General features: G+C 55.0%; 1 protein-coding gene across 1 annotated transcript; it reads left to right on the forward strand.

Annotated features, from left to right (window-relative positions):
* Window positions 1–583: 583 nt before the first annotated feature.
* LOC125327051 (basic proline-rich protein-like) lies at window positions 584–11739 on the forward strand. Its single transcript, XM_048305959.1, has 11 exons — window positions 584–732; window positions 959–1355; window positions 7590–7631; window positions 7726–7779; window positions 7873–7916; window positions 7998–8037; window positions 8133–8160; window positions 8270–8691; window positions 9785–10078; window positions 10728–10932; window positions 11544–11739. The coding sequence occupies exons 1-7, from the start codon at window positions 584–586 to the stop codon at window positions 8142–8144; spliced, it is 738 nt and encodes a 245-aa protein (XP_048161916.1). The 3' UTR covers window positions 8145–8160; window positions 8270–8691; window positions 9785–10078; window positions 10728–10932; window positions 11544–11739.
* The last annotated feature ends 715 nt before the right edge of the window (window positions 11740–12454 follow it).

Below are 12454 nucleotides of genomic sequence, written 5' to 3' on the forward strand. Positions count from 1 at the left end.
GCAGCCCCCGGGCAGCTGCTGCTGGGGGTCTCGCCAGGCGGGCTGCAGCCGGAGCAGGACACACCGCAACGCCAGCAGGCGTCCAGCGGTGCTCGGTGTCTGTCGGCGTTTGCAGTTCAGACAGACAAATTGAATCCAAATTGCCGGCGATTTCCACCACCTGCTATTTCTCCTCTGTTTTCCTGGATGGATTTGACAGCGCTTTCTTTCCCCCCACAGAGTTGGAAAGCAAAATGCTCAGCTGCCTCTTGGCCATCTCCGCTTCCTTCCACAGCTCCAGCCTTGTCCCTCTTTCTCTCCCCTTTACTTTGCACCAGGTTCTCCCTCCTCCTTTCCCAGGCAGGTCGCAGCAGAGACATTTCACCGACGTGTCACCGACGTGTCACCGACGTGGCCATACACAGTGTGACACTGCTCATCTGTCTCTGTGGGCTGGCTGGGAACGGGGCTCTTCTGCCTCCTCAGAGGGAAAGGGCATACTGCCAGCATCTTTAGCCTGGCTGTCACCGACTTCATCTTCCTCCTCTTTGCGGTCCCCTCTGCCCTGCTCTTCCTGCTGGAAAATGTGTCCTGCTCTCCTGTCATGCCCCTGATGTACGTGAGATTCCTTTACCTGGTGTCAGCGTTCTCCTGCTACTGGGTGCTCTTCTGGATGACAGCCATCAGCGCCAAAAAGGACATGGAAAAGCTCTGCAAGCTCTGCTGCCGCTGTGACCTTCCCAATCCCATGATGTGGGTGCTGTGGGGTGCTCAATGCTTGACCTTCTTCGTTCCCATCATTCTCATTCCCACAGTGGCTTCCCTGTGCCCGTCACACGAGCAGGAGCACTGTCGGGTGGCTCTCATCTCCATGTTCTCCGTTACCCTGCTCCTCTTTGCTGCACCCGTGGTCATTGCCCGCATAATAATCAACATGTTCCGCTGTGTCCTGGTCTGTCCCGGTCTGTCTCGCGGGGAGGCGGGGCCTGGCCCGCGCCACGCCCCCTACGCGCGCACTCCGCCGGGGTCACGTGGTTCCCCGCGCGTCACGTGATCGGGGCGGGGGCCGCCGGGAAGCGCCAGGCGGGACCGGGCCGGGATCGGGGTCGGGACCGGGACCGGGCTCAGCGCAGCCCCGGCCAAGCTGCGGCCCTGCCCGAGCCCTGCGAGCCGCCAGCCCGGCGCCGGCCCGCCATGGACCGCCGGGACCCCTCCGGATCGGCCGCCCGCTTGGCAGCCGCCCTCCCCTCCCTTCGCCGGGCCCGCCCCGCGCCCCCCGGCGCTCCGTGACTCGCCGGTGGCTCCTCGGCTCCTCCATCGTTCGCCGGTGGCGGCAGCCAAGAGATAGTCCGGGCCTAGCAGAGCGGCCAGTGCAGGTGAGCGCGGCCGGGCCTGGCCTCCCGCCGGCACCGGGGCAGCGCCGGGGCCGCGCCGTTCCCGCCCCGGGCACTCCCGGGACATCCCAGCCGCCCCCTGGGCGGCAGCGGCGGGCCCGAGGGCGGCATCGGCCGCTGCGGGCGCAGCTCCCGCCGGGACCCGCGGCTTTCCCTGCGCTCGCGCCCCGCGGTGGGGGACACCTCGGGAGGGCGGGGGTCCCTCCCCGGGCAGCGCAACCCGGGGCATTCCCTGGAACGGGGACTCGGGGCGGGCTCGGGGCCGGCGGGGCCGCTGCACTGCCCTCCCCGCTGATGGATTGAATCCTGTTCCGGTCATTGGCTTTGTCAGGGCTTTGTTCCTTCCCCTTTGCTCTCCCGGTTTGGCGCCGGAGCCGCTCCGGGATGGAGCGGGCCGGCACGGGCTGCGGGGCTCTGGGGGCGGCCGGCGGCTCTGGGCGGCTTCGCGGGGCTGCCGTGCTCGGGGAATTGGCTTCGGGCGGCTGCTGCCGTAGGTCAGCGAGGGAAGAGTCGCGGGTCCGGACACAATCCCGTCCCGGAGTGAGCGGGTGGCTGTTGCGTAAAGCCTCATTCTTGGGGGGGGTTGTGTTGGACTTTGTAAAAGTCACTTAACGTTCCTGGGCTCTGGGTTGACTTTTTTCCTTTTTCGCCATTTTTCAATGAGCAAAACAAAGCGAGAAAGTGTTGAGAGGTGTAAGCCGGGTATCCGGTGCATTCAGTGCTGTGCCTGTGATTCTCTTCGGGAGATGAGCAAGTGGTTCAGTGGATTTTGGGGGAGAACTGAGTGCTTGTGCCAAAGCTCGCTCACAGCCTGGGCAGATGCTGTACAGTGGAAAGGGAAAAGGGGCAGGTGTGGGACCCACTGCCCCCCCCAGCTCATCTCTCGCCTTATTACGGCCTTGTTTGGTCATTTTCTCAGGAGTGCCGGTGCTTTGAAGCATTCCCGTGTTCCCAGTGCTGGCAGCCAGGCGCCCACCTGCCCCTGTTGGACTGCCCAGGCCCTTCCTCAGTGCCAGTCTTTGGAATGAGCTGGTTCTGCTGGGGCCTGTGTGTTCATTTGTCACCTGGGCTCCCTCCCAGCTACTGAACTCCTCTCAGGTGTATTCCTAGTTCCTGACATTCCTTTAAAACTACTGAATTCTTCTCTCAGGTCCCTGGCAAATGGGGCTTTGCAGCCTGGGGGAGTTATTGCAAAACGGGGTCTAGTGAAGTGCTCTGCAGGAGTAGTTGTGCACCTGAGTGGTCATTTAATTGTCTCCTCTAATGAGGGAAATGTGATTAAACTCCCGGCGCTGTGCTGCTGTTGTGTGTCGGCCTCGAGGTGTGAGACAGTCTCGGTGTCACACTGGAGTTGCTTAGTGGCTGGACTGGGACTGGGACAGGTCTTGTTGGTCAGGAGCAAAAGGGAAAATTTATCTTTTGGCTTGCTTAATATCTTGGCTTTATTAATGTATCAATGTCAATTTTTGTCATTTGCTGCCTCCTGCACAGTGTGTTTGCAGCTCTGTGTGAGAGCAGACTCTCCCCTGTTCGGGATTGAGACAATCCTGGAATATCCTGAGCTGGAAGGGACCCACAGGGATCACCCAGTCCCACCCCCGTCCCTGCCCAGACCCCCCAACAACCCCAGCCTGGGCATCCCTGGCAGCGCTGTCCAAACGCTCCTGGAGCTCTGGCAGCCTCGGGGCCGTGCCCATTCCCTGGGGAGCCTGGGCAGTGCCCAGCAGCCTCTGGGGGAAGAGCCTTTCCCTGATCTCAGCCTGAGCCTGCCCTGGCCCAGCTCCAGCTGCTCCCTGGGTCCTGTCCCTGTCCCAGGGAGCGGAGATCAGAGCTGTAGGCCCCGATGTGTTCTGACCTCACACTTCTCTACCAGAACAAACCCAGTGCCCTCAGCAGCTCTTTCATGGTCCTTCCACACCCTTCCCCATCCCCATGTCCCTTCTTTGGATGCTGTCAGATTTTTATCTTTTTTATATTGTGGCGCCCAGAAGTGCCCCCAGGACTCCAGTACAGTTTAACAGCAATGAAAGAAAACAGTAGATTTCAACTTTGATCTCAAAAGCTGTCTCAGGCCCCTGATACTGCCTCAAAATGTCTTTGCAGTTCTTGCTTTATGACTTGTGTCAAACGCAGAGAGAGTGAGACTGAGCCCCTGGGGTCAGTTTCTGTGTGAGAAGCCACACAGCAAGCCAGAAATCTTTGCTCCAGATCACCAGAAATTTACAGTATTGAGGGCGGAAATACTGAGAGTTGAGTCTTGGGAGCTGAGCCAGGAAAGCAGCACCTCTGCCATGGGCAGATTTGGCACGTGGAGAGAGCTCGAGCAGCTTCCAAGAGGTCCCAACAATGTGTGTGTGGAGCTGGGAGGAGCATGAGTTGCAGTGTAGTGTTTGGAGTCCCCCTGGGTGAGGATGTAGGAATAGACTGGAGTTTTTGGTGACTGAAGTTTCTCTTCTGTTTTTGGCCACATCATTTCGGTTTGTTACTCGCCTGTGGTTTGTTCTACAGGCCTATTCCCTTTCTCTCCTACTATGGTGTCACAGTTATCTTCAGCAGAGGCTCAGCAATAACTAAACTTGAGCTTAGATACTTAAACTTCAGTTCAGAGTAGATACACGGAAGAAATCCTTCCCTGTGAGGGTGGGCAGGCCCTGGCACAGGGTGCCCAGAGCAGCTGTGGCTGCCCCTGGATCCCTGGCAGTGTCCAAGGCCAGGCTGGACACTGGGGCTTGGAGCAGCCTGGGACAGTGGAAGGTGTCCCTGCCCTTGGCAGGGGTGGCACTGGATGGGCTTTAAGGTCCCTTCCCACCAAGACCTCGTCTTCCTTTGCCTTCAGCGTCTGCCTCAGAGTTTGTACCAAAACCAAAGTGAGGTTGGTGTCACCTTCTCTAAACTGGGAGAACAGATCACTCCAAGCTGTGGGGAGATGGAGAGGCTGTAGGATGGAGAGGGTGCAGCCCTGCAGACGCCGAGCTGTGGGGTTGCTGCTTTCAACACCCTCGTTGTTCCTGCGGACACAGTTCAAGGTGGGTCTGAGAGAGACAAACTCTGCTTTTGGGGGTTTGTGTTGATGAGGAGGGGAGGGGAGGTCACTGCTCTGCTTATTGTAACTGCTGTGGCAGAGCCAGGAGCCCAAGGCAGGTCAAGGGCAAAGCAAACCTCTCAGAGCTCTTGGGTTCTCTTCATTCCCAGATATTCTGATTCCTGCCCAAGTCCAAGTTCATTGTGCTGTGCAGAATGCGAGTTTAATCAGGTTTTAGTGCTGGTTTAGCTGAGTATTTCTAGGGCTTGAGGATGAAGCCAAATGCTCTGCATTGAAAAAGTGATGGATGTTCAGCACAAGATTCTCTTCAGGAACTGGCATGAAAAGTGGTTGCTGAAGCCGAGGGAGGAGCAATTCACAGCTTGGCTGGAAGAGGGAGAAGTGCTCACTGCTGGTCTGTCACTTCATCCTCATGAGTGAGTCTGGGAGCTCCTGAGATCAGCCAGGCTGCAATTTCAGATAGTTTAGATGGTCTGGCCTTGAAAAATTCATATTTTGGTGCCTGGAACAAAAGCTGAAGGTGGCAGGAAGTGGCAGCAGTGGCAGGGAACTGAAGTGACACCACCCTGAGCTCAGAACTAATTTTGGTTGTGACCTTGAGCAGTCCCTGGGCCACACCAGAGCTTTTTGTGTCACCTGCTTTGGGGGGTTCTTCCTTGCCCGTGGAGAAGTTGGGTCTCGCACAGGTCTGCTGTGGAGCACCTGTGCCACCACCTTTAAAGAGCCACACTGGAGGTGTCAGTGAGCCCCTCAGTGCCTGCCCAGCCTAGAGCAGGGCTGGGAGGGCAGGGGGCTCAGGGAGTGCTCATTCCTGGTGGTGTTGGAGCTTGGAGCCCAGCCCTGAGCTGGGTTTGTGGCTCTGAGGGCACGGGGAGTGTCCGGAGCAGGCCCGGCCTGGGCAGAGTAGGAACTCCTGGAGTAACTCCTGAGTAACCCACACCTTCCACACGAGAGGGAGGCACTCCCAGAGTCAGGCGCTGTCTCCTCTGAGGTGCTTTGGGGTTTAATTCTGTTCTCACAGTGACTCCTCTCACCTGGGAACCCCATGGTTACCTACAGAGGGTCTGAGGCCTTAGGGATGTAAATATGGACAGGAGGGGTTGGAATCTGCCTATCAGGGGATCTTCCCCTTGCCCACAGGAGAGTGTGCAGAACTATTCTGTGTGATGATAATGTTTTCATACTTTAGGTGTGAAAATAAAAAATGGGAGAAATCTCGTTTTTCTGGCAGCACACAAAGAACTTTCTTCTGTGTCACCGCTAAAACTCTGTGAGGGGATGAACACCTGGGAATCTGAAAGACACATAGCTGGAAAGCATCAATATGAATGGATTTTTCTGCTTCTTTTTGCACTTGAAAGAAAGGTGAAAGTTACAGGCTGAGTCAAGCTTTTACCCTTTATTTCAATCAATTCAGTTATTGCTAAATATGGCTACACACAGGTAGCCCAGGTGACAGAGCTGCCTCCAGCTGCTCCTTGGCCCCAGTGTCCCACGCGGGATGCTTGAGTTATCCACTGAGAGCCCCCTTGAGACTGGAGCACAGGTAAATCTGCCTGTCTGAAGGGCAGGATTGTGTCCTAAGTCCCTGCTCATTCCTTCCTTTCCTCAGGCCCCACCATTGTGGCTTGGGTGGCAGTGGCACGTTGGAAAGCCCTGGGGGTGCCAGCTGGGGGTGAGAGCTCGGGGTGCCAGCCCAGGCTCCACCAGCACTTGGCCCACACTGGGGCACAGATTGAGAGATGAACTCTTGGAAGCTTGTCCTGAGGAGGATGAATGGTACCTGCTGACGAAATTCGGTGCTTTCACAGAGCTGTGATAAACCCCAAAGTCTTAGACTGCCAACCTACAGCCTCTGCACCGTCACGTTCCCCAGTTGCATTTTGTATTGGAATTTTACCTGCTCCCACCTGCGTCCTTCTGCTGGCAGTGCCAGCAGCCCAAGTGCTGCCTCTCCTGAGAGCAAGTTCCTGCCTGTTTCCTCTCCCAGCCCCAGCTCTTGCTTCCCTCTGGCAGAGGCAGCTTTAGGTGCAATATCCTGATGTTTCTGGGAGTGGGTTTTGGAATAAACCTACACACGGGATGTCCATGGGTTGCTGCTATGGATTCTGTGAAAGGTGATCAGGAAAAGCAAGTTCAGAGTTATTCAGGGGATCCTCTGATTCCTGCCCATCTCATGGAGCTGGTCAGGGTGAAACTACTACTCCCATGCTTTTTATTTTCCTCCTCTTAGTGCTGGTTTTTCCCCAGGTAAGTCAGTGCTGGAGCAGCCCTTGTGGGTTTATCTGTAATGAGCAGTGGTTGTGTCTGCACACGGAGATAGCAGATTCCAGCTGTAGTGTGCAAACGTCGGTGCTTTGTGCCTTAGTGCACACCCACATTTGTCAGCTGACAGGGCTGATGCGGTGAGAAAACCTCGCACTCTCCAATAACCTGAGCACAGGCACTTCCTGCGTTGTTACATTTAACCAAAGCTCTGATAAAAAATACTACATTAATTTTTCTAATGGAGACCAGATTCTGCATTATCATAATTTACGTTTTTGGATAGTCTTTGATTGACTCTGGTGGGAAGGGAGGTGAATCAGTATCTTGTACTTTAGGGAAAGATCTAGGGGAGAATTGAATTGTACTTCCTTGGAATTCACATCACCCCCCCCCCTTAGTTGGAGATGTTGATCTTGAGAACAACCAGCAGAGAACAGCCCAGGAAGGGCTGAACGTGAAAAAACAGTGCAGAGCATACAGAAATCCTCTTTGCTGTGTTCATCATTCTGTCTTCATCTTGGATTGTTTCCACCCTTCTCCTGCACCTGGAAGTCACAAGCATCCTGCAGTGGCAGGTACTCTGGGTTCTTCTGCCAGGAGTAGTCTAAGAACAGCTTTTGCTGGGAGCAGCTCTGACCTTGCTGAAATCACTGCTGAAATCTCCCCTGACTCTTGCAGTGCCAGAATTTCACGGTGGCAGTGGTGAGGCAGGGACTGAGCCTGGTTCATTGTCCCCAGAGCTCGGTAGTACAGGACAGTCAGGCCGGTAAAGCCCCTGCTCAGGGCTGGGAACGAGATCCTGGCCAGCTTTCCTTCTCTGCCCCTCTCTGCAGTCCTGCTGGGCTATGTCATGCTACTGTGTTACAGCATTGTTCCATGTCTTTTTTTTTTTTTTTTTTTTTTAGGAAGTAATGTCGGATATTGGCAGTCAAGGGCGATGGAGCAAGGTGAGCTGTGACCGGTGGACAGAATGAGTTGTTACGGCCTCGGTCTCAATTTTTGGTGCAGCTCTAAGCATCCGTTGTTGTTTGTGTGTTTTAGGTGGTCCACTTGCAGGATGTCCTGGCCCTGGATGCTGGAGGGTGCAAGCCTAAGGTATAGGTGTGGTGTACTTCAGTCGGAGCAGGGAGGCTGTGGTTTCACGGTCTCTCAGCATGTTTCGTGTGGTTTTGCTTTGCTTCTCTGCAGGTGCTGCTGCCGCCCTGGGCGTGCCAAGGGACAGAGGCGAGCAGGTGAGTTGGCATTTAGGTGGGGTGGCTGATAGGCCAGCGGTCTATGGCAGCGTGCTGAGCGTGTCCCTTTTCATTGTGCAGGTTTGTCCTGGCCACCTCCAGAGTCAGATCAAGATTTGAGGTGAGCCGGGGCAGTGGTGTGGAGTAGCCCGGGGATGCTCTTCTTGAGGGCAACAGTGACGTTTTCTGTTTTGTTGTCTTAGGTACTGTGAGCAGGTGTGGAGCTGAAGCTTGGAGAGAGCAGGTAAGCGATGAGCCTCGGCAGTTTCGAGGGAGGGGGCCTTGCGGAAGGGGTCTCTTTTGGCGTGTGTTGTCAGAGGCTGAATTTTCTCGTTGTTCTCCATCTTTCGCAGCTGCCAAAGCGGACCGTGGGGAACGTGTTGACATCTGAGGTGCTGATGCATTTTTTCTGTCAAGGATGGATTTTGTCCATTTGTCTTCAGAAAGCTAAGTGTTGGGAGCAGTGGTTGGGAGAAGGGAAAGGCCTTTGGAGTTCCAGGAGGCAATTGGAAGTTAGCTTAGAGGAGAGGGCTGTTGTGGGAGGGTCCCTTGGAAGTAAAGGGAGAGGGTTTCTCCTCAGCATCACCTGAGCCTTTGCTGGGCAGGGCAGTTCCCACCCATCTCTGTCATCGGCCTTTGAGTCTCGACATCATCGTGGATCTTTTTGCCCGAGGAGCTCGCCTTCGGATCTGGCACGATCGCCACGGTCTCCATTTTACCTACTCGCTGGCGTAGCCGCCTGCGGGCATCTTGGCCACTTGCTGGATGGTCAAAGGTAAGGGATCAAAGGTCGGGTTGTCAAGGAATGGGTCGAGGGGTTAAAGGTCAGGGAGGAAAAGGTCAAGGCTCGGGCTCAGGATTAGAGGTTCCAGCATGATTTTCCACGGTGGTTCCCAGTGTGGGGACACGGGGTGTGGGGTCAGTGGCGCCGGGGGCAGGCAGGAGCCCCGTGGGCAGTGGCCGGCAGCGGCGGGGACGCCTCCGTACGGGTCGCGCCCCTCCACTGCCAGCAGAAGCCCCCCTGCGCCGTGCGGTGCCCGGCCGCACTCCTTGCCCTCCCCGCCGCTGCCTTCCCGCACTCCCACCGCAACCCCTGCTCCCCTCCAGCCCAGGGAAATGCAGGAAAACACAAAATCATCGAGGTGGAACAGTCACCGGAGCTGCCCGAGCCATCCCCCTGCCTGAAGGCGGCAGCTGCCCAGAGCCAGGGGCACCCAGCAGGATGCAGCTCCTCTTTCCCAGGAGCTGGAGGCAGGGTTTCCCAGGCAGGGGGAGCAGGGAGAATTTCAGCTCCCAGCAGCTCTCTGTGAGTGCTGGATGGACTCTGGGCTGAGCCAGGTGGGAGGTGTGGGGGGTGTTCATGTCCCCAGGAGCTGCTCAAATCCACCTTAAACTCCTGGAATGGTCTGTGCTGGCAAGAACCTTACAGACCATCCTGTTCAGCCCCTTGCCATGGTCAGGGACACCTTCCTGGGGTGTCTGTGCCAGAGTGGTGGAACGGGCAGGACTTACTCCCTGAGCCCAGTCCCGGGCAAGATTGGGGTTCCCATGGGAAGAAGCCTGTGAGCTGCATTTCCGGAGCTGGGAGCCTCCATGCCTGGGAGTGTTTCCAGTACTGCTCTTTGGCTTTTTCCATAACTGGGCATGATGTTTCTCCCCAGAGCAAGGTGGTTTTCCCTGGATTGTTGGGGTTACACACTGGCTGTTTGACAGCTCTGTTGTCTCTTTCTCCTGAATGGAAGAGCGAGGAACAGGGGATGCTCCCGACTGTCCCAGGGATGTGGGAACAGCCCAGTTCCAGTGAGGAATGTGACGCCCAGCTCGTGGCGTGTGCCCTGAGATGGTCTTTGCTGTTGTTTTGTCCTTAGAGCCTGTTGGAGTGCTGGCCTGGATTTGGGAGGAGCCAAGTAGCCTGGAGCAGTGAGGTTTTTCCTGTCAGAAATCCATGCTGGGGATGTTTTCCCTGGCTGTCCCAAGGGGAAGGAACAGCTCTGGAGTTTTTGCAGCCACAGGCTGGGGATGCATCCCCTGAAAACCAGTTCAGGATCGGTCATCTGACTCTGTCCCTGACCTGTGGCTTCCAGGGAGCCTTCTGGTCTTCTGGATATTCCCAGGAGAGGATATTTCACCACCTGACTTTTAAGCCAGGAATTCCAAACCCAGTAAGTCGGTCACATTCTATGGGAGCTGCCCCAATGGTGGGATGGCAGAGGGCACACCCGACGCTGCTGTTTGGGACATTCCCGACTGGAACGGGAGCCAGCTGGGCATTTTGGAGCGCTGAGGCCACCAGGGCAGCCTTGAGTGGCATTCCCAGGCAATGCTGAGGCATCCCATGGCTGTGGCACGTGGCAACACATGCCTGATGTGGAGCAGAGAGAGGAAGGGAGAAATTCTGAGTTGATGGGAGGAATGGAATTGGGCTTTCCAGAATGGAATTGGTATAGGTGCTGATGGTATCATGGAATCATGGGGTGGCTTGGAAGGGACACAAAGACCCTCTGGGCTCTGTTATCCCATCCCGTGGCAAAGAACACATCCAAAACTGCCTCCTCACCCTCATGGAATGGCAGTGGGTGTTGGGAGCTCTGGCAGGAGCACCTGGAGACCAGGTAAGAATAGCAATGGCATTGTTTTGGCTGCTGCTGGATGTGGTTTTCTCTTTTCAAGATGTTCCTCTGATTGATGTTTTCACAGTAGCTTGCTAGGCCTCATTTGAGGATAATTCCAAGAATTTGGAAGTCGTTGGAAAAGAATGAGGAAAAAAGGTGAACCTGATCCATTCCTAGTAATTCTGAACTTCTCTTGCAGCACCGTTCCAGGGGAAAGCTGGTGAAAGGATAAAGATGCAGAGGAACAAGTGTTGTAAACCCCCCTGCCTCCCTGACAAAGCAAACCTTTCTGCAATCCCAGTAAATCTCTTGGAGAAGCTGTGGGATCATAAGGTTTCCTAGGAAAGGAAAACTAAGGACAGAGATGAGGAAAGAGGCTTCCAATTAACAATGATTTGATGGAGGTAGGAATGATTCTTGTATGTTTGATGCACCCCTTTTTATTCCTGGGATAATTTTAAATGATTTCTTTAAAAAATCATTTCAATTTGGGAATTCAGATTAGAGAGGAAACGATGCAAAATAAATGCAGGGAGAGATCACAGAATCATCCTGGAATGGCAGAATAGTTTGGGTGGGAAGGGATCTTAAGGATCACCTCATTCCATCCACAGGGTGCTCCAAGCTGCGGCCAGCCTGGCCTTGAACACTTCCAGGGATGGGGCAGCCACGATTTCCCTGGGTTTACGGGCACAAGAGGGAATTTCCAGCAGGAACTGAGGGGTTTCCCTTGCTCTGCCTGGCCCTAGCAGGGCTTTGGGAGGCAGAGGCTGTGGGAACAGGAGCTTTGTCCACTGCCTTGGGGGAGTCTCTGATGTCCCAAAACCCAGCAGAGCAAGTGGTTGTGGTTTAACATCCCATTCAAAGGAGATGCCAGGCCAGGAACGGGAATGGACTGCAGAGCAGGGATGGTGCCCAGCAGAGGGGTGACTGTCCAGGGGGTCCCAGCAGTCCATCCCTGCTGCCCAGGTTTGGGATGAGCAGGCTGGTGACTGTCCCTGTGCTTGCTCTGCAGGATGAGGAAGCCAGGCCTGCTGAGGAGGAAGATGAGGAAGTGTGTGAGGATGGAGACAGCGGCCACCAAAGGCTGGGGAAGGCACAGATCCAGGTAGGAGACGTTGCCTTGCGAGGAGAGGGACTTGTCTGTCCCGTTGGAATTTGGGGCGTGAGGCCAGTGGAACAAAGGGTTTGATTCCATTTTCTTGCTCAGATTTTCACGTGCCTTAAGAGAGCTTTGCGAAAATGTCATTATCCCTGATTGAGTCTCTGAAAAACAGGGATTGAAGCTTTCAGAAGGGGCCCAACCCTGCCTGCATGTATCCAAGTGCAGCCCACCCTCCCTGTTTTTGTGTACAGCTGGGATGAGACCTCAGCTGCTGTTACTTGCCAGCTCACAAGTTGTGTAGCTCAGAGCCTCAGCCATGAAGGGCCAGGCTGTGTTTAAAACAGCCCAAGGTACCAGAGAGCTGGAGTAATTTCCTAGCAGGTAACTTGACTTGGAAGCTGCATTCTAAAATTTGTCCACATTTAATTTATGCCCCACATGGAGACACCTAAAGAAGCAGAGGTGGGGTGTTCCTAAGAAAAGAACATCCGAATTCTTTGGTGGTAGAGGGCTTAAAATTAAAGTCTGAGTGGAGGTGCCTTTAGGACACTTCCATTCCAGTATCTGAATGGAATTTAAATGAAGTAGCCAAATCCTGACAAGCTTGCATGAACTCCAAAGCCTCTGCAAGGGTTTCACAGCCAGGGAAGGAGATAAGAGTCTGGAGTCTCTCCCCAAAACCTGGCTGCTGGTTTGTTTGGCCAGGCATAGGAATAATTGTGTATTTCCTGGGGCTGTCCTTATGGGGAGAGGTTTACTTATGTGCCCTGGGTTTATTCAGTGCATCTTCAAAGTGATGGAAATTGATTTCACTGAAAGGC

Source organism: Corvus hawaiiensis, chromosome 6, assembly GCF_020740725.1.
Source record: "Corvus hawaiiensis isolate bCorHaw1 chromosome 6, bCorHaw1.pri.cur, whole genome shotgun sequence".
NCBI lineage: Eukaryota > Metazoa > Chordata > Aves > Passeriformes > Corvidae > Corvus > Corvus hawaiiensis.

Coding starts and splice junctions, on each gene's coding strand:
- LOC125327051 (XM_048305959.1), top strand. CDS start 584: ATGCCCCTGATGTACGTGAGATTCCTTTACCTGGTGTCAGCGTTCTCC. Junction 1,356..7,589: donor TAGCAGAGCGGCCAGTGCAG/GTGAGCGCGGCC, acceptor TTTTTTTTTTAG/GAAGTAATGTCGGATATTGG. Junction 7,780..7,872: donor CTGGAGGGTGCAAGCCTAAG/GTATAGGTGTGG, acceptor GCTTCTCTGCAG/GTGCTGCTGCCGCCCTGGGC.